Source organism: Pimephales promelas, chromosome 6, assembly GCF_988280905.1.
Source record: "Pimephales promelas chromosome 6, fPimPro1.hap1.1, whole genome shotgun sequence".
In the NCBI taxonomy this organism is placed as follows: Eukaryota; Metazoa; Chordata; class Actinopteri; order Cypriniformes; family Leuciscidae; genus Pimephales; species Pimephales promelas.
In genome coordinates, this window is record NC_142774.1 from 10,031,196 (window position 1) to 10,055,261 (window position 24,066).

The 24,066-nt window shown below is 37.2% G+C and overlaps 1 protein-coding gene across 1 annotated transcript; it reads left to right on the top strand.

Annotated features, from left to right (window-relative positions):
- Window positions 1-391: 391 nt before the first annotated feature.
- On the top strand, window positions 392-18,950 carry LOC120491399 (atrial natriuretic peptide receptor 1). The gene is made up of 27 exons (XM_039689198.2): window positions 392-789; window positions 969-1,163; window positions 1,252-1,373; window positions 1,715-1,804; window positions 1,895-2,040; window positions 2,688-2,809; window positions 2,904-3,050; window positions 3,160-3,314; window positions 3,503-3,638; window positions 4,119-4,210; window positions 4,308-4,437; window positions 5,331-5,409; window positions 5,715-5,814; window positions 6,010-6,099; window positions 6,256-6,333; window positions 6,424-6,528; window positions 6,690-6,761; window positions 6,853-7,015; window positions 8,924-9,076; window positions 9,193-9,367; window positions 11,318-11,461; window positions 13,887-14,010; window positions 14,569-14,637; window positions 14,713-14,887; window positions 16,324-16,422; window positions 16,595-16,686; window positions 17,042-18,950. Exons 1-27 carry the CDS (start codon window positions 783-785, stop codon window positions 17,102-17,104), a joined length of 3,123 nt encoding a protein of 1,040 aa, XP_039545132.2. The 5' UTR covers window positions 392-782; the 3' UTR covers window positions 17,105-18,950.
- The last annotated feature ends 5,116 nt before the right edge of the window (window positions 18,951-24,066 follow it).

Consider the following 24,066-nt stretch of genomic DNA (forward strand, 5'->3'; position numbering starts at 1 on the left):
TTGTGCAGTGACACAAACTGGCCCCAAAAAGGGATATGGAGTCCTCAACATTTATCTCTCTTTGTCATGGTGCTCAGCTTTTGTGTAATGAGAGAGGCTTCAAATGTTTTCTGGCCTGCAAAATGGACAGACACTAGAGGGCATTCAGTTCCCACGATATAGAAGCCTCCATAGTGCCAGTGTGCATGGAGCTGACAGTGTTCTTATTTTAACTTTAGCCCTATGACCTATCATTTTTGACCTGGCTGATTCCTGATCTATAATTAATTAATGTCCAAATTACACTTACATTTTTTTTTGAGACACAGGAAGTTGGCAATCATACCAGTATAATTTCATTTACAGTTCCTTTCTTGCTATTAATAAATATGAGGAAAGCCATATTTACATTTAAAAAAAAAGCCCTTATGTATGTAAACAAAAAGCTACTCGATCACTCAAAGACAGACAGACACATTTTTTTCCAGACCTCATAGATATGAGAATTCCCATAGACATCTGTAGACCAGTGTTTACTCATAAGCTTTTAAACAAACGTCAGAGGAGCACCACAGCTTGAGATACAGAGCAGTATTAATGTGAGACCCTTGATTTACAGTCACTCTGGGGAAATCACTGTTGTGGATGGCTGGTTTCAGAGCAAAACCACATGGCCACAGTTTGCCACTGGATATTTTCCCATCCTCGATACAGGTAGTTTCTGATGCTGGGTCCCTTTTTAAAAATTAATTTGACTAATTTTGATCACCCTCGGTATTGAAACTGGGATTATTCTTTTTGGAATGAGTGGTAAGTACAGTCATTTCAAGCTCATTTAGTGTTTGTAGCACATGGGATTTACCACTGACAATGCTAAAATTAGATAAGATGTTTTCAAATACTATACATACTTTGCTTACATATGAATGTACAAATACATCTGTGTGCGTATTGTAAAACATGAATATGTTGCCTAATATGTCATCTAGAGTTAATGAAGCACTTGGAGAGAGTTCCTGGCTTACTGCTCTTTTTGATGGCTCTGGTTCCTCTCAGTCTGGGGACCAGATTCACCTTGCTGATCTCCATGCCCAACACTTCCACTCCTTTCAGCGTTGGTCGGATTGGGGCTGGAGCTCTTGTCGCTATCCGTTCTGTGAATAACAGTCCGGACCTACTGCAAGGTCAGTGAGCTATTTGTACCAAGTGTACAAGGAAGATGAGCAATATTTATCTATCATCTTTAATGTGATGTTGAATGATTTGTGTCAGGGCATTATCTGGATTACCATTATGTGGACGATGAATGCAATGATCTACGTGGTCCAGGGAAAATCGTGGAGCTTTACCATAGACACAAATACAGCGCTTTCATCGGCCCGTCTTGCTCAAATGTACGTGTTTGCATTAGCATGATTTCCCAGACAGCTGAAGGTCAAAATTAATACAAAATTAAAATACAGCTAGTTCAAACGAAACATGTCAGAAATAACAATCACTCACTTATTATATCATTACTCAGACAATAGACTCTCAAATTAAGGTATTAAGGTCTTCTACAAGCACACAGTTCCAATTAAAGTTTAAAATCGACCTTTTAGAGCTATCAAAAAGTAATTACAAAACTCGTTATAATCTTATTTGTCACATTATATCATCATTAGAAGACATGATTATCTATGGTTCGTTGTGCTGGAAATGGAGTATTATCATTTGGTACTAATTTTTATTCAAGGTCTGTGCAGTGACTGCTAAACTAGCGGCTTATTGGAACATCGCTGTCATCAGTCCCGTATGTGCAGAGCAACAGTTTCTAGATAAGAAGGTTGGTTATGTTTCCATTAACATGCTTTATCTGAAAATGCACTTTGCCTTTTGGTTTTTAAATGTTGCTTTTGGTCCCTTTTGAATTCAGGCCTATCCGACGTTAACAAGAGTGTTTGGACCTTTCACTAAACTAGGGGCTTTCTTTGTGGAAATCTGTAAACATTTTGGCTGGCAGCGCATAGGCATCATCCATGACAACAAACCTTTCTGGACCGTTCCTTCCGAGGGGATCAAGTATGTGATATAGGTTACCACGAAACACTGGCAAATAAATGTATATTTACATTTATTTTACATTGTATGCATATTTATATTTATTATACCCTGTATGTACAATGTAAAAAATTCTCATAAATTTACCTGTAAAAAATATATGGTCAAAACCTGTAAATTGGTTGCCTACTCTATACTACTCTATACAAATGTCAAGTAATTTTAAAGTGAATCTTACCATTTACAGTGAAAAATCTTAAATTGACAGAATTTTTTTGTGACAGCTATCTCATGACCAATTCGTACGAATTCGACGAATGATTAAAAAGTGGCTAATTCGTACGATCTCACTCGTACGAATTCGTACGATTTGTCTAAACCCACGTGATGGGTAGGTTTAGGGGTGGGGTAAGGATAGGTCATTCATACGAATTGGCCAATTCGTAAAATATGTACGATTTAGCTAAATCGTACTAATTCGTACGAGTGGGGTCGTATGAATTGTTACGAATTAGCCACCTCGTAAAATTCGTACGAATTCCCGTGAGATCAGTAGAGGCTCCGGCGTATAGGTCCGACGCAGATGTATAAATCAGCCTATCGTTTGTTTAAGTTTGTTGTCACCACTTAAATTTTCATTTTCATTAATAAACCTAACTTCTCCAAAGGTATCAAGCAGAGCACAATAACATCACAGTGGCCAGATATCAAGAGATCCATGGCTCTCTCTCCCAAGGGTCTTTATCCACCTGGTCCTGGATCTTAACTGAGATGGCTAAAGTCTCTCGCAGTAAGAACAATTCTGTTCTCACAAAAAGTTAGTTATCACAAGACTTGCGCGGAACTAAACAATGAAACAGTTGTTTGTTTTTTCACCTGCGCAGTTATTGTGATATCAGCACATGGCAAGGTTGTCCGCAGCTTGCTCATTGAAGCTCACAAGAAAGGCCTGACTGACGGAGATTTTATCTTCTTTTGTTTCGAGCCGTACAAGCAAAAGGTCTTGTTTGGCAGTTTTGACTGGAAACAAGGTATGTTGTGTAACCACAAAAGCAATGACTTTGCTCACCTCATAAATTGAGGTATTACTGAATATGACGCCATTTTCTATTCATAGTGCGTGGTTTTCTTCTTTCTCAGGTGATGAATATGACTCAGTTGCCAGGCAAGCTTATCAGGCTCTGTTTTTCCTGTCAGTGTATAAACCCAGTGATAAACGGTATCAGGCCTTCTCAGAGAATGTCACCAGAAGATCCAAAACAGACTTTGGCTATACATATGCTCCCACTGAAAAGGTTGGATTTTACAATTTAGAAATTAACAAGGAGTCTGATGTCAATGATCCTATCAGTGTTTTGATGTAGATGGGGAAGCCTAGTTCAGTGCCTTATGTGAAACCAGATGTCCATCTTTGATGTGCATATATTTAAATATAAAACATAAAGGCTATTTTATTATGAGTTTAATTGTTTTAATTTGACAGGTGTCAGTGCTAGCAGCCATAGCCCATGATACTGTTTGGCTGTATGCCCAGGCATTAAACAAAACTTTGGCAGAAAATGGAAACCCATTTGATGGCTTGGCCATCACTAGACAAATGTGGAACAGGACCATATCAGGTTTGTAGAACTTGATTATTGATTCTGCAAATTTGTAAAAATGAAATCTTTCCCAAACCTTAAGCTTGCATTTGTGAGCAGTGCTAATAACAATATGACTTATAAAGCCAGCAAACAAATTAGGTTCTGGGAACATTCTGGGAACGTTCCCAGAACGTTTCTAGAACTATCCCTTAAGGTTAAGGGAACGTTCCCAGAACATTCTCCTTACGTTATAAAAATGGAACCTAAAAATAACCTACATGGAACGTTCCTATAACATTCTTGTTTGGTTCCCAAAAAAATAACCTCATGGGACCAATTGGGAACGTTAGGGGAACGTTCTGTGTTTGCTGTTTGGTTTTGTTGACGGGATATTGAGCATTCTCTTTCCTACACCAATTTCTACATCATTTCCTACATCATTTCCTATTGTAAATACAATTCCCACCAAGTTGACAGGAGTCCAAAAGGTTTCATGCTTTGTGACTTATTACACAGGTATTCAAGGCGATGTAACCATTGATGCAAATGGAGATCGTGAGTTCAACTACATGATGAAGCAAATTCATGATAGTAGTAACCAGAGTCAGGTGAGATACTGCTCACTATATAAGCGAAACCAATGGAAGCCATGCTCTGCTATTCTGAATTACATTTGTCAAATGAGTCATTGGGTTCTCCACACAGGTCATTGCAAACTATTTTGGGACATATAAGGAAGTAAAAGGGGTTCACATCAGCTGGCCTGGAGGACGGACAACTTCTCCTAAAGACTCTCCAGATTGTGGCTTTCAAGGGGAACTCTGCATCAATCTAGGTATTAAGAAACCCAGGCTCATTGCAAAAAAATAAAATAAAAATGTGTCTGTGTGTCAGAATCATTATTGAGAGCCCTTACTACCACATCAAATAAAACCCTAAACCTTCACAATAGTGTTAAAGAAAGAAAACGTAATCAATAATCAATCATCTTTTTTTTTAATCAATAATCTGCTGGAAACAGCAGGTAATAGTATGTTTAGCTACGTTTTGTAAAAATGTAGAGACACATTTTCCTAGGTTGGTTTTGGGACTTTCATAGCTTCAAGGGGGTTGAATGCATTTCACCATTGACCCACTCTTGACTAATTTGTAAATTGTCTGTTTGGTAATAACTCAAAGCAACATGATATGAAGCTTGCGGTTATTGCTTATCAACTTCTTCAAGTGGCCAGTCAGAAGCCATAGTCTAGTAACTTTGTTTCCAGTAGGGGGCACCAAAAGAACACCTTTGCTCCTCAGTGGATTCACACCCCACCACCGAGCCGTTGTTTTCCCACCCCTTCATTTTCAGTTTTGGGACTGCCGCATATACTCTCTTTGATTAGAAAGTGGGAACAAATCTTGAATAATGTACCATTGCCTGCAAGACCCAAATTTCCAACTGAACGGCAATATAGATTCCTCAGCTATTCACTGACTGAATCTCCCCCAAGCCAACAGGTCGAAGCAATAAAGCGAGGAAAGGTCTTATACAACCAGATATAATCCTTTTATCAGAATTCTGAAAAGGTGACTGTTTCATATTGCATTCCTACAGAATTGCCCTTGGCGGCTTCAAGTCTTGCTGTATCATACTTCTATAAATGGACGCAGTTGGATGTTGACACCAAGTGAGCTTTAATCACACAGCAGACCTGCAGATTACAAATGTATGTGTTTTATTTTCAGAGAGAAAATTGTTGATTGCTTTGGGGATAATTGCTGGCTTGGTGGCTGCAGGAACGCTTGCAATCTGCGTTCAATACAGGTAACAGTCAAAGTGTATATTTTTCACTGCTCGTAAACTTTAAGACTGCGCCTTCAGAACTGCTGAACCGTAAATCGTTGAAATTAGATCATTCGAATAAATTAGATGTGTGTATACTTGATTTTCCGTTTCAATTGATTTTTGGCCAGTTACACCATTTTCATTTATTTTGGATGTAATATTTGCATGTTATACAATTATGTTGAAACTTTCCGTGGATTTGAAAGTTCATGAATTCCAGACTAAATTCAGCTAAAACATTTGAACTGATGTCCAAAAACGCAGGCGTATATTTTTATTACCAGGAAGTACAAAATCCAAGAGGAAGCCTCCAAGATGTTGTGGAAAGTCAATGCTGATGATGTCATAATGATGAAGCATCACTCCTCAACTGTGCCATCAAAGGTTTTTAAATGATTTTATGCGCCATTTGTGGATTAAGTATCTCTTCTGGCCCACAGTTTACTATATTTTGTCATTCAAGTGTGTGAACTCATATGTACATACATGCTTGTATACTAATAGTAAATATAAGGCATCAATAATGAATGAATGAATGAATGAATCCATTACTTTAATATTGGGTGTTTTTTGTCTCAGTCCCACAGTTCCAAACCCATTCAGGCTTCTTTGGAATCTATCATAAGCAGTATGCAAGACAAGCCATCAGCACAAACCGCAGCCTACAAAGTGAAGTTTTTGGGCTCTCTTAGCGATTAAATATTTACGTCACTGTATTGTGACATGTACAAGACAAATTATGCTACAAAACATTGGTTATGATTATTGTTGCCCTATAAATCTATTCACAGTTAATTTAATTTAATCATTCTTTTTCTTCTTCAGGGAACAATTTGTTCTGTTTGCTTTCTGAATTTAAGAAGCACTCATCTGAACAGCGAGCAGTTGGCAGAGCTCAAACTGGTGAAATCTGTTTAAAGCATTGACAAATATTGATTCTTAGTCTGTCACACAAAAAAAACTATGACACCTCTATGGGTTTATTTGTTTCAGTGCAGAGATCTGACCCACTATAACCTTTGTAAATTTATTGGAGCGTCCCTGGAGACCGATCAACCCTTCATCCTTACGGAGTACTGCCCTAAAGGGAGTCTGCAGGTGCTAAGATATGGGTTTTTAATGATGGCGGTTTTGGATTTATGAATAAAATAAGTGTATCTAACAGGATAATGGTTGTCAGAATGCCAATGTGAGGATGGTTTCTTATTATTTTACGAATGGCCATTGTAACGGAAGGTTTTTGTTCCCAATCTTTGCAGGACATTTTGAAGAATGAGTCGATCAAGCTGGACTGGACTTTTAAGTATTCCCTCATGCTAGACATTGTGAAGGTCATTGTGTCTTCTTTGTCTTATAGGTTAAAATGATTTTGCTGTCAGTAGAATATAAAACAGTGATGGATAAGTTTGAACTCTCTTGTAGGGCATGGACTATTTGCACTGTAGTCCCCTGCACTGTCACGGTCACCTCTCATCATCAAGCTGTGTGGTGGACAGCCGCTTTGTCCTGAAGGTCACTGATTTTGGACTTAACACTCTGAGGCGCTCAGACTCAGAGCAGAGCCCTGGATATGACCCCTGGACCGGTAAGCTGGAATTGTGGAACTTCCAAAAAAATGCATTTCCACCAAGTTTTTTTTTGGGGGGAAAAGAGATAATGAAAATGTAATAATTGGTTTAGAGTTCAATATATTAAACACATAATATGCAAACAGAATTTTATAGTTTTAGGGCGGATTTCAAATGACATTTTGGGAAGGGCCGGGATGCCTATAGGGGCGTTCTAAGAGCAAGTGAGCATCTGGGGCCAGTTGTTCAAAACATTTAATCTGGATCAAAATGATCCGGATTTGGAAATCCCATTTTTTCCTATCCAAGATCAGGTAATCTGTCTTACTTTTATGCCGGTTTTTGAAAAGCAACATTGGACTGGGTCACCCTGATCCAGATACACAGTTTTCAAGATTACCACATCCGGATTACCAGTGCTCTAAATGGGACAACGTATCACAAAGTGGGCTACCAGCTATGTAAAGAACAGGTAGAAGAGACAACATGGGGTCACTGTAAGTGTTTCTTATTTTGAGACAAAACACAAATGGGGACAAGATAATTTTTATTTTATTTTTACTTTACTATACTGAATAGCTTAATTGTTAGCCTGTCTACTTTATCACTGTTACAATGGTTACACAAGTCAAGTGCAAAATATAAATAAAAGTATATACACTAAATGATACAAATGTATTATTTGACCAATTTTAAAGTTTTGCTACATTTTTTCCTGAAATCCACCTTGAAATCAACCCCCTTTTGGGATCAAATCCTGTTTTTTGGACCAAAGTTATCCAAATCCCATTGACAAGTTTTGAACAACACAAACTGAAGGTTTGATCCAGATTTAAAACTAGGATTGGATTCCCTGATCTAATCTGATTTCAGATTCCCTCTTTCCCTTTTGAACAACCCATTTTCAAGATTTTATCCAATCCGATAACCAAAATCCGATCAGCTTACTTTTGAACAACTGGCCCCTGGATAGAGGGTATGAGGGTATCAGCGTCGGCCGGTGTGACTGCGGTTACGCCCACTAAGTGGCAAAAAGTCTTTTGGCAGCATTTGTTTTCAGCGTAAAAAACACACCAAACATATCCAAAACGAGAAAGAGCTTTGGGATTGACTGTACAACGACATTTGACAAGAAATCAGAGGTACTGTATATTTGTTCTGACTGCTGAAAGCTACAGAACAGAGAAGCAAATGGATAGATGCAATTCATAGAAACAACTGGACTCCAGACTGCGAAAGGTGGATTTGCAGTTATCATTTAGTGTCAATATGCTGAATTTAGGGATAAAATCATAAATATATTGTATTGACAGCTCATCATTTAAATATTTAACCTGATCTTATATTCATAATTGCACGTGTGTAAATAAACACTGAAAAAAACTATAGAAGTTTCAAGGCTGGATGATTTGATGATAACATTAATATGTTGGGTTTCCATGACTTTCCATTGACATAATGATTTTATACTGTACAAACTGTATATAACCCTAATATAGGCTACCCTAACCATCAATGAAAACTTTCCGCACTTTTACATTTTCAAAAAACATCACTTAGTGTGATTTATAAGCTGTTTTCATCATGGGGACAAAGGACAAGGATTTCTGATGTTGTTATCTTTGTGTGGACATTGTGTCTCTATAACGGTTTACCAACACACGTTATTATAAAATGTATAGGCCTATTTTTTTGCAACAATTACATTGAGAGCAATACTAAGAATGATGTAAGAACAGCTAATGACATCATGTTGTTCGCTTCACCAAATGTGTTTCAAACGGATACATGACACAAGCAGAGGCTCCCTCCAAATTCCCCACTTCATAGGTTCTGCCCTTCGGAGTGAGTCGGCATGGCTATTGTAATTCACCCTCAGTTACATTTAGTCATTTCTGTAAATAAATATGCATTTACATTTTAAGCTCTGCTATGGAGGGCACCAGAGCTGCTGAGGCAGTCCATGACTGCTAATGGCACTCAAAAAGGGGATGTCTACAGTTTTGCCATTATCGCTCAAGAGGTGGTATATCGCAGAGGGCCTTTCTACATCCCCAATAGTCACTTCAGTGCTAAAGGTATGACAATACTCTCCATAACCATTTTTTTCCCCTGTTATTAAAGCCACTTTGTGACATAAAGTAAAACACTGCAGATCGGCATTGTGAAGGACTCTCTCCCTGTCTGTTTTCAGAGATTGTGGAAAGGGTCAGGACGGGGGGCTGTAGCCCACTGAGGCCGCATATAGATCAGGCGGAGTGTGTAGAGGAACTGGAGGGTCTTGTGGTCAGCTGCTGGAGAGAGAAACCTGCCGAGAGACCAGACTTCTCATTTCTCAGGACTGCCATCAAAAAAAATTGTCCTAATGGGTCAGTTGTGAAGCAAGACATAGAGCAATAATGTGTTGTTCATCATCTTTTCATGGTATGGATTTCTTTTGTAGTCTGAATAGTAGTTCATTTACAGAATTATTGAATATTTGGTCACACTTTAGATTAGCGTCCAACCCTCACAATTTACTACTTTAATGATACTACTTTCCCCCCAATAAACTCCTAATTACTGCTTATTAATAGGTTAGTTGTTAGATATGCAGTAGGATTATGGTCATGTAGAAAAGGGCATTAATAAGTGCATTTTAAGTGCTAATAAACAGCTAATATCCTAATAATATGCATGCTAATAAGAAACCAGTTAACAGTGAGAACTGGAGCACAACTAAACTAAATGGGTTATGTTATTATTATTTTTTTTTTTACGTTCTTCTTCTTGGTGTTGTTGTTGTTAACATTATTTTTAAGAAATTAAAAATAAAGTAGTGATTAGTCATGAATGAGAAAACAATACTTTTTTTTTTACCATTATTAAAAAAATAATAATATCTGTTAAATGAAAACTTGAAAAGTCGCCATGGCAAGTAATTGAAATAAATGTTTAAGTTGAAGTAGTAAAATTACTTAAAATAAAAATTATGGTTTCACTTTATTTTGATGGTCCCTTCAACATATTCTGTTGACTTTAAGTAACGTTGCACCTACATGTAACTCTCATTAGAGTGTTACTTGAGCATTAATAGACTAGTAGAGTTTAGTGTTAGATTAAGTTGACATGAAGTAGTCAGTAGATTGTCTGTTGGAGGACCATCACAATAAAGTGTATGCAGATATTATATTACTCTGATGAGAGTTAGTTGACATACAGTTGCAAAGTTACTTATAGTCAAGAGCACATTCAAAAGGAACCATCAAAATAAAGTGTTACCAAAAAAAATATTTAAAAAAAATGACAAAATCACTAAACAAAATCACTAAAACTTTCAAAATATTAATAAATACTATAATAGTATATACATAACACTATAATAGTATATACATTATAACACAATTGAATTCATTTATTTATCAGCTAAAAATAAGCTTTATAAACTGCATTTTAATTTTAAGCTAAATACCATAAATGGCCTGGTTTCACAGACATTGCTTAGATTAAGTTTAGTTAAGGACATTTAAGTAGCTTTTGTGAACGTGCCTAAGGAAAAAAAAAACAAACAAAAAAAAACCATTACTGGTGTGCATATTGAGACAAAACAATGAAATACAATGTATAATTATGTATACATAACAATGAAAACAATGTATAATTGCCAATTTACAGTTGCATGCACAAACCGAAACAAAGAGAACCGTTCCTCTCCGGACTGCACTTTTATTAGAGTTTCTGTTGAAACAATCACTTGTAAGATCCTCAAGTGAAGTCAGTGTTAACATTGAGGTAATTCTGATTAAAGACACTTTAAACAACCAGTGCTGAGACATCAGAAGTGTACAGCTATCTCTCCCTTCCAAACCAATTCTGTCTTGAAACTGTAAGAGTTGCACATTCTTCCTCTCTGTGGTTGTTTCAGCTTTATAAATGAGGGTAGTTGTGACTAATGAGCACTTTTGAGGTAATAAAGGAAAACAGGGCAGGGACACAGAGGATCATTAATTACATTTACAAATGACAGTGCTTAATCAGGTAGACAAACAAACAAAATATGAGCAGTCTGGGGACCAGAGACACACAACCCAGCAAGCACAGAGTCTCGTGAGAACAACACTGTCAAAGCGTATCACTCTGAACATTTATACTCACATTAGAGGAGCAAGGGTGAGAAAAAGAGAGAGAAAAAGACAGATTAAAAGAGCAATTGTGTTACAGTATGTGTACTGTATGTTGGTATACCTTGAAGGCACAATAAAGAATTGCTACTTCTTTAATGTGATACTAAAGCTATAATAGTAACAATATTAAATGCTAATTGTTTGTTTGTGTTACAGGGGGTCTGACAACATTCTGGATAATTTGCTGTCCCGCATGGAGCAGTATGCATGTAATCTTGAGGAGATAGTTAGTGAGCGTACCGCTGAACTTCAGGAAGAGAAGAAGCGGGCAGAGGGGCTACTCACGCAGATGCTGCCACGGTAATGCTCCAGATTATAACCCAGAAACGAAGTCATGTTCACTTTAAAAAAAAAAAAATGTTTGCTTATAATTTACTCACCCCCATGTCATCCAAGATGTCCATGTCTTTCTTTCTTCAGTTGAAAAGAAATTAAGGTTTTTGATGAAAACATTCCAGTATTTTTCTGTGGACTTAACTGGTAACCAAATGGTTCAAGGACAAAACGACAGTTTCAGTGCAAACTGCAAACTGTTCAAAGGGCTTTAAACGATTCCAGACGATGAATAAGGGTCTTATCAAGTGAAACGATCGCTCATTTAAAGAAAAAAAAACAAAGTTTAAGTTTTATAAGCTCAAATGTTCGCCTTGCTCTGTTCTGTGATGCGCGTTCGTGACTCTCCTGTTCAAACTCGTTCATCAAAATGAACGAATTTTTTCCTGAGTCAATTCATTCATTTCGTTCATTGAATGAACCGAATGACACGAAAAAATATTAGTTCATTTTGATAAACAAGTTCAAACAGAAGAGTCACGAACGCGCATCACAGAACAGCAAGGCGAGCATTTGAGCTTATAAAACTTAGGCCCCGTCCACACTACTGCGTTTTCGTTTAAAAACGGAGAATTAAAACGAAAACGATCTCCGTCCACACTAGCGTTTTACCTGCGTATTAGAATTGATCTCCGTCCACACTAAAACGACTGAAAACGTGGATCACGTGACCATTCACCAACACTGGGCATGCGCGCGCCGTTGTAAACAGTGGTTGGCGAATCAGGGAAAGATACGTCATGACTGATGACACCCAATCATAGAGCCGAGCGTGAGCCTTTGCGTCATCGTTTGTAAACTCCTCCGTTTTGTCTCGTCCACACTAAAACGCCCTCCGGAGATTCAAAACGCAAAACGCAGCTGCAGCGTTTCTAAACTTCTCCGTTTTAGGTCTTCGTTTTTCCCGTTTTAGTGTGGACTGGAGGTGCAAACGTAGCAAAAGGTCTCCGTTTTTAAACGAAAACGCAGTAGTGTGGACGGGGCCTTAAACTTGTGAGTGATCGTTTCGCTTGATAAGACTCTTATTCATCGTCTGGAATCGTTTAAAGCCCTTTGAACAGTTTGCAGTTTGCACTGAAACTGTCTTTTGGTTCCCAGTAAAGTGCATTAAAGGAAAAAAAAACCTGGAATGTTTTCATCAAAAAACTTAATTTCTTTTCGACTGAAGAAAGAATGACATGGATATCTTGGATGACAAGGGGGTGATTAAATTATCAGCAAAAGTTTTTTTTTTTTTTTTTTTAAATGAACTACTCCTTTAACTATGGTGTTGTGCTTTTTCAGCACATTTAAGGGGACAGTTGAAAAAAAAAGAAATCTGTCAATTACTCACAAGTCTTTTGTTCTTTTTAAAAACACAACTGAAATTGTTTTTACTAAAATCTAAGAGATTTCGGTCTCTCTATTGACAGTCCATTCATGCAAACCATGTATAGTAAACGTAATCCAAATTAATATAATCAATCCATCAAATAATCCATATTTAATCCAAGTCTTTTGAAGGTAAACAATCTAGACTTTTATTCACATATCACATATCATTCTTATCTGTTGTTTGTTTTATGCTGCTGATTGTACAGCATTTGGGTCTAAAGCACACCACCCAAAAAAAATAAAAAAAATAAAATAAAATAAAATAAACATTGATCAACACACCATAGAGTACATAAGTTATGGTAAACGAAAGCTCAACCATACTTTCTTGGTGTGTAAGATCCAGTAAGGTTTGAAATTGAGTTTCTGTTTACCATTTGGGTTTTAAAGATGAATTAAAAATTTGGAATAATAATTTGGGTGAGTTAATAATGACAAAAATTGTTGGGTTTAACCAACCCGATCTCACGACCAAGTCGTACGAATTCGACGAATGATTAAAAAGTGGCTAATTCGTAACAATTCATACGACCTCACTCGTACGAATTAATACGATTTTGCTAAATCGTACATATTTTACGAATTGGCCAATTCGTATGAATTCGTACGAATGACCTACCCCTTACCCCGCCCCTAAACATAACCATCACGTGGGTTTAGACAAATCGTACGAATTAGTACGAGTGAGGTCGTACGAATTAGTACGAATTAGCCACTTTTTAATCATGCGTCGAATTCGTACGAATTGGTCGTGAGATAGTGTTGGTTTAACACCTGGTTAAACTGGATGCTTAGTGAAAAAAAAAGATGCATGCTTTTGTGTTGACATACTGCACGCAAAAGTGGCACAACTGTTCAGTGAAATCATCCCCAACACTTCAATAGTGTTACTAAAAACTTGCTTGCACCTGGCCTAACGACAAGCCTACGTGACCAGACCAGTGGTCAACATCACCAAGGCCTCCACTTGAAACCTGCCTTTGAAAAGTGCCTGTCTTTTTCCCCCTCATATTTTTAGATCTGTAGCTGTTCAGCTCTTAGCGGGAAAGACAGTGAGAGCAGAGACCTACGACTGCGTCACCATCTATTTCAGTGACATTGAAGGCTTCACAGCCATGTCAGCATCCCTCACACCAATGCAGGTGATGAAAGACACCAAGACTCAAACAGCATCTCGGAGAGTTTCAGCCCTGTGACTTCTTAGCTGCATTTCAAAAACATTTCACAGTGGGTTTTTAAAAATGTAGATCCTATGTGGCGTCATTTGAACCAACTTTCCTATTTTCAAATTTGGCCAGGCTTGAGGAGTTGCTGATTTGAGTTGTTTAAGACTTTGAAATAGTTTAACAATGCGTGTGTGTGTGTGTGTTTGTGTAGGGGTCTGTTGTAAGATCAAATACCCACATAGTAAGCTCTAGAATGGGTCTCATGTGTCCTATGAGAGCTCCTGACATTACTATATCACATGGCTTGAGTGCTGAAAACTCTACTCTGTCACGAATATCAGGCTTCTGTTAGCATAGCTGTTGGCTCGCTAGAGTCTTAAAGTGGAAATAATGCATTCACATGAGGCTATATGTGGACCATACCAAAGCCCACGGCTGAACCAAAGCGGAAAACTATTGTCACCTTACTGAAACTTTGATCTTTGTATCCATAAGCTGACTTTAAACCGGCCGCACTTGTTTCCTTTCCTGTAGGTCGTGAACGTGCTGAATGATCTGTACACATACTTCGATAATATCATTGACGACCACAATGTTTATAAGGTACGTAATATGAATGCCTCACTGTTTCATTGTAGGTTATTGGTTATAACAAAGCGTTTCCTTCGCTGTATCCAGGTGGAAACCATTGGCGATGCCTACATGGTGGTGTCGGGCCTGCCTATAAGAAATGGAGTCGAACATGCAAAAGAAATAGCCAGAATGTCATTGGCTATAGTGCAGGGCATGAGGAGCTTCCACAGTCCACACGTACCAGAGCAGCAGCTGAGGGTCCGCATTGGAGTCCATTCAGGTAATAACTGGATGGTGATAGATCTTTGGCTTCATGGGCTATTCTTGTATTCACTCGCCTGCAATGACCCTGATCAATCAGGGAAAATACATTTACTCAGGATATGAGTGGACTTTGGTACTGGGTTGTAATTTATGTTACTGTAAAGAGTTAACATTCATGAACACTTTTTTTTGTGCTCTTCTACTAAAATATGAACATCAGTGGTGCTCAACCTTAGCAGTAGTTCAAGAGCTAGTTTGGAAAATGTCTTTTTGCCTGCAAGAGCCACATTTTCAAAACTCCCTCATACTTCACCACAGCGTGGTACATGGACAAGAAATGAAAAGTTGCCACTCAACTTCGAGTGTTCAATAAGCCTCTCATATTTCCACTTGATTTTCCACCCTAAAAATGTGTACTGTTATTCAAAAGTTTGGGAGTAGTATGATTTTTTTAATGAAAAAAAAAAAAATTAATTGTATTCAACGTAGAAGCATTAAACTGATAAAAAAGTGTCAGTAATAATGAGAAATGCTTCATTGGCAGCAAATCATCATATTAAAATGATTTCGAAAGGATCATGTGACAGCTTTTCCATTAAAGGAATAAATTCTAATCTAAAATATATCATCAAAAGTTACTTTTAAATTGTAATGTTTTACAAAATTTCACAATCTTAGTATAGTGTGAACAAAATTTGTTAATTGTTACCCACAGGTTTGAGAGACTACCTCTCATGTATTTGATTATGACTCAAAAGGTTTATAGTACATTTCATTTCTTCTCTCTCTTGCCTTATGCAGATGTGTTTTCAATAGAAAACCAATGAAGCGTTTGTATATTCATTCTGATTGGTCAATTTACTCATCAGAGGAGTGTTTACGCTGTCAGCCGCTCTGGCATTTATGAGATTGCAAAATGCCAACTTGTTTTATGACACATATAAGAAAAATTCAAAATAAATGACATCATTGTACATTATATTGCCTAACACCATCATTAAAGAGGGGATTTAAGCACGCAAACTGTACTACTGTGACAGAGAAATAGAAGAAACTTTGTTTGTTAAAGGGATACTCCAGTTAATTTGGAAATAGGCTCATTTTACAACTCCCCCAGAGTTAAACAGTTGGGTTTTACCGTTTTCGAATCCATTCAGCTGATTTTCTGATATTTAGAAAAACAGTCAGTTTCTGGTCTCATTGACTTCCATAGTATGTTTTTTTTCCTACTATGGAAGTCAATGAGACCAGCAACTGTCTAGTTACTGATGTTCTTCTAAATATCAGAAAATCGCCTGAATGGATTCGAAAATGTTAAAACTCAACTATTTAACTCCGAGGGACTTGTAAAATGAGCCTATTTCCAAAAAATGCGGAGTATCCCTTTAAAACTACTAGAGCGGTTGAGGAAAAATGCAATCATAAAAAATAAAATCATATTGCTTGTTACAGGGCCTTGTGTCGCAGGGGTTGTGGGTCTGAAAATGCCACGCTACTGTTTATTTGGAGACACTGTGAACACAGCCTCTAGGATGGAGACATATGGATTACGTAAGATCACTCATGAAGTATGTGCTGACAGATTAGTAAAATGTCAGAGAAGAATTTCAAATGAAACCTTTGTGATTGTCTTTGCATGATCTTGCCATTGCCTGGACCCTAGCATATTTTTAACACACGTAATAGTGTAGACGGGTATCACAACGTTATACTTTTCCCTCAGCACTGAAGATCCATGTGAGCAGTTCCACCAAATCTCTCCTTGACACTTTCAGGACTTTCCGCTGTGATCTAAGAGGTGACATTCACATAAAGGTACTGCTGTCACTTTTGGCATTCACCTCAGAAAACACCATCTCACTTCCATCTCGCCTGTCTTACCAAGTCACAACAATCCTAGTCGCTCAACTGGTTATTTTCACATGTATTTATTTTAGAATTGGTTACAACGCCATAATGTGATAAAATGACATCATAACTACAATCAAGGCTGTAAATATTGATATCTGAAAAGTTTACATAGCAACTCAATTTCAGTAAGAATGGATATTATTTCTTCGGCAATGAGCCACAGCTGGCAAGGACCTATAAATAGATCTCAATTGATTCTTGACAATATGTTTTCAAAGCTTTGCAACTGCTTTCACCTCCCTGTTCTCTTCCATTTCAGGGAAAGGGCTGGGTGAGGACATTCTGGCTTTTGGGAGAGGACCAGCAAAGTTGTTGTCTTTAAATGCTCAAAAAAGCATCTTTTTTTCCAAAAAAAATAGCAAAGTTTTTGTCTTAAATGCTGTAAAAAAAGGATTTTTATTTTTATTAGAGCACATTCTATCCCTAATGTTACTTTGTTTTGCATGTTTGCAGTTTTTTAGTTCACTTAGCAAATTTAGGTTCAGCTGTACAGTTTGAGTCCGGACATATTGTTTAATGTTTAATTATTGTTGCATTTAGGCTGGATTTAAACAACCCATCATTTTTTAGAGTGTCTATACAGTATAGCAGTCATCTCTATGTTGTATTGCCACTGGAGCTTTCACTGCAAGCCTTTACCTGTCGTGTCATATTGACAGCAAACCTGTAAAAACTCTTAATGGTCTACTCAGTACTGTCCACATCGTCATTACTCCTTTCTTGCTCTTTGGTAACATTTATCGCATGGGTCACAGACAGTCTTGTTATGGGGGAAATAAAAAGGATATAGGTATTATCATTGTGTTGTCTGCTCTTTTAGAGTTAAAAGGAAACTCATCTGTCTTCGCCAGAATTTTTTTCTGCAGATTATCTTTGACGCAACACAAACATCTCATGAGAAGAAGCCTTTAAATCTTTAAACTGCATCTGTTGGTGTTTTTGTTAATGTAGAAAACATTTTTTTGTAGGTCTTGCATTTTCACTCTAATCATTCATTCATGAACACTTAATACAAATTCTAATTCCTCATGAATACTTTATTTCTATCACTTAAAGGTACAATGTTAGCTCCAATTCAATGATAATCATGTTTTGTCTTGTAATTCATTTGTAGCTCAGGTTGCTGCCTGCTTCCTGCAATATAGTATAATGTATCCTATAAATGTCAAAGACACACGTCCAAGACCACTTTAGCAATTTCCGTCCGGTTAAGATTCTTCTCACGGAATTAAGCTTGATCAATGTCCTCTGAGAGGTGCTTTCTTCATGAGCCACGACCCGTGATTTGTTTTGCGAATTAAAAGTGCTGATGGGGTAACTTCCTCTTCACGATCACCTTGTTGTGTCAATGGTCAGTGTTGTTATAAGCAACATACAGGTCATGTTTACAGTAGTAACGGTTTGTGCAGTATGTTTGCTTTGGACTTTTGCCTGGTTGGCATTGGTGTGTTGTGGACAGTCATTGGTTGGATGGATGAGGAATAATAGGCCGGGTTAGTTCGTATTGTATGAGACGGGCCTTTACTTTCCTTGCTGACCTGTGACCGGCACCGCTAAAGTCCCATCAATCACCGGGGATTGTCAATGTCTCCCTGCTGAGCACTCAACAATCTTGTGTTTGTGTTTTTTTGTGATGACCCTGATAAGCTGCTGCTGTGAGTGGCTTTAAATACTTGATGCAGATCATTGTTCTTGCTACATAGATGCAACTGAACAGGAGAGTTTTAACCCAAACATCCTGGAGCAGATTCAAGGATATCCTGCTTTGAAAAAAGAAAAAAAGATTTACTTTGTACATTTTATTTGCGTTTAGTTTCAAGTTTGCATTGTTGCTCCAACAAGATACCCTGTACATCTACTGTATATATTTGAATTGTTCCACATACCTGGCTAAAATCCATGGGTGATAGGGCTTTTTGGTCAAATGCTCCAAAACTTTGGAAATCCTTGCCTATTGAGATTAGGCAAGCCGAAGCTCTTAGTGTTTTTAAATTAGCACTTAAAACTTATTTCTTTGGGGTAGCTTTTACATAATTGTTTAAAATTTTATTATTAATATTAATAGTATTCTTAATATTATTACTATTAATCCTATATATTTCATGTTTTTTATTTTGTATTTTATTACATTTTTCTGTCAGTAATGCATTGTTTGTTTAATATTTTTATTATGTTTCTTGTGAAGTGCTTTGAGATACTTTTTAAAGGCGCTATATAAAAATAAGGTTTATTATTATTATTATAAAAGCAGAATGACACATGTTAAAAGATTTTTTAATATATACATATATATATATATATATATATATATATTGTACATGCAAAATGGTTAAACAAGTTGTCATAATCAAGCATATTTCTATACATTTTCGCCTTTTTTTCTAATTCTGTCCTGTTCACATTTTCCTTTCTGTATCGCAAATGACATGGTCTGTCAACAATCTACAGTACAATCAGTAAAAGCGTAAAATGTGAAACTTAAACTGGCTTTTGCAGGTAATTATTGGTGTTTTGCTACAGTATTTGTAAGAATTGTTTTGAGAAATCCATTTACTGTTTTGCAAATGTCGAGGATGATTCAAGAAATGTATCAAAGCGACTGAAAGGAACTGTGAAACTGTAAGATATCTACAGTATAAATACACATTTATATTGTGATAGAGAGAGAGAGAGAGAGAGAGAGAGAGAGAGAGAGAGAGAGAGAGAGAGAGAGAGAGAGAGAGAGAGAGAGAGAGAGAGAGAGAGAGAGAGAGCATGTGCAACAATGCAATACAGGCTGTGGTTACCTTCAATTAATTCTGCTGTTTTATAGTCATACACTATCCTTGATCATATTCATAATTAACAATATTCTCATTATGCTGGGCTCAGTGCAACACATCCTGCCTGTTGGTCTCAATCTGCTTATTCAATAGCGCAGATGCTCTGTGCCTCTCCTGACAAACACTCACATTACATATGAATGACACCGTTGGCCAAGGAGCGAGTCTGCCTTTTATCTGGGAGCAATTGAAAACCCCACATGTTTAATTAAATCTCATCCTACACACTTGAAGGACTTGAGCTCAGACAGGCGCTCAAGGTATCTGGAGGTAGATGTAACACAGCAGGGGGTCCAGGAGGGGAGAGGGACATGCATAGCACCTCATGTGTACGTCTTGCTTCACATATTCTGTTCGTGGTGAGAGAGACCTGAGTGCTAAAGGAATTGCATGTGTAGGTGGGCTGGGGAACATGAGTTGACAGATAAAAAGCATGATGTTAATGTTTATAATATATTAAATGGGTCATAAAATGCATTGTTTTATTGTTTTATAATGTTTCCTGGGGTGAACTTATCATGTTAGTATGAATTTTACATCAAAAATGGTCATAATTTAGAAATAAAAAGCATTTTTCCTACCCTGATTTTAGGCGTTGTGTGTTTGAAGGGGCGTGTCTGCTGTGAGTCTTCTGTGTAAACGCCCACTGTTGTGATTGGCTGACATCTTTCCATATGAAATATTATTACATGTGTGAACCCTCTTGCAAACTTTCAGCACATTTTTACTATTACAGCTGCCAAGGTTGCCTAATTGTGAAAATGATTGATAATAGTATTGTTTTTGAACTATATGAAAGGTTGCAGTGATGAACTTGTAGCGATCATAGACACGTCTGTTGAGCGCATGAATGCAGTGATCTCGTTATAGCAAAATGATTTTTGCACACTCACGAACTCACGAACGCTTTCATCATAACTAACAGTGCAAACACAATGTAAATAAGAGATTTGTTGATTATAACCATAGTTTTCTGTTCTGAAACTTATTTTTATAGTCTGATCACATGTCAAAAGCTCAAGGAAAAGGCGATTTCTCAATTCATGACCCCTTTAATATCTTCATGCCTTTGCAGATTAGAGCTCAGCGATAATATAGTTTACATTTTGCAATGATATAAGCAACCAAGCTGTTGAGATATGTTGGTATACTACTCAAGTGTATATGCAGACAAAGCTGAACATACTCATAATAGTTAGGGTTGGGTATCGTTTGAATTTGAACGATTCTGATTCCGATTCCGATTCCTTGTTTCGATTCCGGTTCCTAACGATTCTCGATTCCGATTCTTTTAAGAGGCAGGGTCAAAAAAGTTTAGCTAACCTTGCTAACCAACGGCCTTTCTGAAGGAAATAATCGTTTCTGAAGGAAATACTCCTTCTGTAAAAATACTCCTTTTGTCACAAATTTAGCATTTTGCCGAGATTTCGTTATTTTTAGAAAAGTGAAGCCACACTTTGGATCGGCGACGTAAGGTACTCATGTTCGACTCGCGTGGTTATGCCAACACTTCCGGTAGACGGTTCTTCGTTGGTGTTGTTCAGCGGTTTCTTCATCGATATATCGAATATCGAAACTAGGAATCGAAATTTTAACTTTTGAACGATTCCGGGAAAAACGAAAAGTTAGTCTCGGTTCCAATCGATACTCGATTCTCGATACCCAACCCTAGGGATAATATACGTAGTAACATTTTTTGACTAAATTAAAATTCAGGCTGTTGAGATTTGCTATGTATAAATGTGCATGTGTATATATAAAGAAATTCTTTTCTAATAAAACAAGAACTTTTTCTTGGGGCAAAATGTATTTTTGATACAACTTTAGATTATGTTTTTTATCTAGAAAATGTGTGACCGTAAGTTGTCACTTGTCTAATTTTAAGGTTCAAATATGTTCAAAATCTTGTCATTTCCATTAAACGTTATTAGTGTTAAAGCAAAATAGGTTGTTGTGGTCATCAAAACTATGTTTTACAATTGATTTAATAATTAAAATAATTATTCTTTGTATTTTTTTGCATTACATTAAAAAGTAAGCCACTTAGAGTTCTAGTAGATATTGATCGGTCAAAAAGTATTCTGCTTGATGAACTTGATTGAGCCACTGTAGTCACTTGGACTATTTTAACGATGTCTTCAATAACTTGCCGGCAAGTTCCAATCCCTTAGAAGCCTATGGAGGATTTATCCAGCTCTCAGATTTAATCAGCAATATCTTGTGTCCTGAAGATGAACGGAAGTCTTACGGGGTTGGAACAACATGAGGGTGAGTAAAAACTGACAGAATTTTCATTTTTGGGTGAACTAACTCTTTAAAGGTTCGCAATCAAACCTTTTAAATCAAACGATTTGATTTAAACTCGCAATCAAATCGTTGATTGCGATTTCACTTTTTTCATTTTTAATAGTGTGTAATGTTGCTGTTGCTGCATGAACAGTATCTGCAAAGTTGCAGCGCTGAAAGTTCAATGTAAGCAGAGATATCGTCTTTTAAAAATCAGGAAGTATATTGCCTACAAAAACGACTCGATTGGGACTACAGCTGGGTTTTAAACGTCACTAACCCACACATTTGCATCAACCACTCCCTCCGGAAAATGCAAAAAAGGGCATGCGCATATTTCTGCGGCTCATCGAGTGTTTTGTGTTCACCCAGCTGTCAGGTCTTCTATGTTCGAGCTTCCCACGGACACTGTAGTTCATCAACAATGGATACAATTTATGTTTAAATATGTTCCTGAAAATGACGATAGTAATTTAGCTCTCTGTGCTGCGCATTTTACTGAAGACAGCTTCCAGAATCTCCACGAGTTCAACACCGGATTCAACAAGAAACTGTTACTAAAACATGAAGCAGTTCCAACTTTAAAACAAGAGGCAGCAGTTGTTGGGCCACAACCTGTAAGTAGGCTAAGACTTCATCATTTTAAATGTATTTGCCTTTATAATTCCAGACGTAGCCTTTTGTTTTGTTTTTTTTAAATACCAGCGCTGGCTTCATAGCCACTAGGCTACTAGTTATGCTATTTTGTGTCTTCGACAAACGCGTACAAACATTATGGACCTGAATTTTGTATAAGTACTAATGTTGTAAATGTATTTTTCATTTCGATTTGATCAAGAACGTAAACTTGCCAACGCTGTTTGTGTTTAACATTAGTAGCCAGTCACATGCTATTGTGTAAAACAAACGTGTATAAAGTTAAAAAAATGTAGCAAATTATCATTCAGAAACGTTTAGTGAGAGCCGTGTGTGGTGAGGTTCCGTTTGACTCTCTTCATTGCGGGTTTCTTGGTCTGATTCTGCCTCAAACTGATACTGCAGTTCAACACATATTTACATCTGGACCGGAGCTCATCATGACATGCACGTTTCGCCCGTAAGGTAATGGGTGTAAATCTTCCGGACAACGTGAGCGACAGTTTAGCCAATCACAACACACCGGGCCAAACTAACCAATCTGAGCCCACTGCCTGTTTCTGGGGGAGTGTTTTCATAGAATCAGGAAGTCAACCGCTCATTCGAGGACAGAGGAGAGCGCGGATTACAATAAAGGTGAAGTTTAAGAAAAATAAGACTTTTAAAAAAAGAAAAAAACACGAATAGATTATATCGCACCCCATAAATACAATCATCCAAAGAAAAAAAGCAGTCAACCCCCCCTTTAATGAAGCTAATCTCTTTCAGTAATTATTGATTACCTAATGAGTAACTATCTCAGTCCTAAATTTGACATACTGTTTATTTAATCTTGTTTCCATATTAGTGAATAGTACCGTAGTAGCTGAAGTGCTAATGTAGTACTAGTTGTCCTGCGTAGACATTAACATTAACTTTTAAAGCCGGACCATTCTAAAGTCTTCTTTGCTTGACGTTCTGTCCTCTTCAGCAATAACTGTTTTCGTGATTTATTTATTTATTTATGCCAGGCATTTTGGTTGTGAAAAAAATTATGATGGCCTGTTTTTCCTTTTTGACATTTCCTTTTTAATGGATAATGCATTAAAAAAGGAACATTGGCACTCATCCCATCTACTACAAATTTGATCTGCTGTCCTGTGACACTGTTGTAGAGACTAGCTGCCATGAGCAACTGTTCACAATAAATCCAAAGGAATATTTCATCCATTTTATCCATTTCATCTATCTAGATAAAAACACATGTGTGACCCCAAGATGTTTGCTAGAAATAAATAAATAAATAAGTAAAAAAATGTTCCCTTCAACTAAATGGCATGGGATTTTATATCGTGGTTGACATTTGTTAGTTCTACAAATAACAACAACAAAAATATTGGAATTTACGTAAGTGTGAAGAAAAAGTCACATTCAGGGGTGCGTTTCCCGTACAACGACGTAGTTCACTGCTTCACTAGCATAGTACGATGCATCGTTGGAAAAATCAACTAGCTAGTCACGACTGTTTCCCGAAACCCACTGTCGCAAAGTATCGTTCAAC

What these genes read in the sequence shown, in the direction of transcription:
- LOC120491399 (XM_039689198.2), top strand. An exon ending in GATGGCTAAAGTCTCTCGCA is followed by an intron (nt 2,810 to 2,903) that starts GTAAGAACAATT and finishes TCACCTGCGCAG; the next exon opens with TTATTGTGATATCAGCACAT. An exon ending in GTGGAACAGGACCATATCAG is followed by an intron (nt 3,639 to 4,118) that starts GTTTGTAGAACT and finishes CTTATTACACAG; the next exon opens with GTATTCAAGGCGATGTAACC.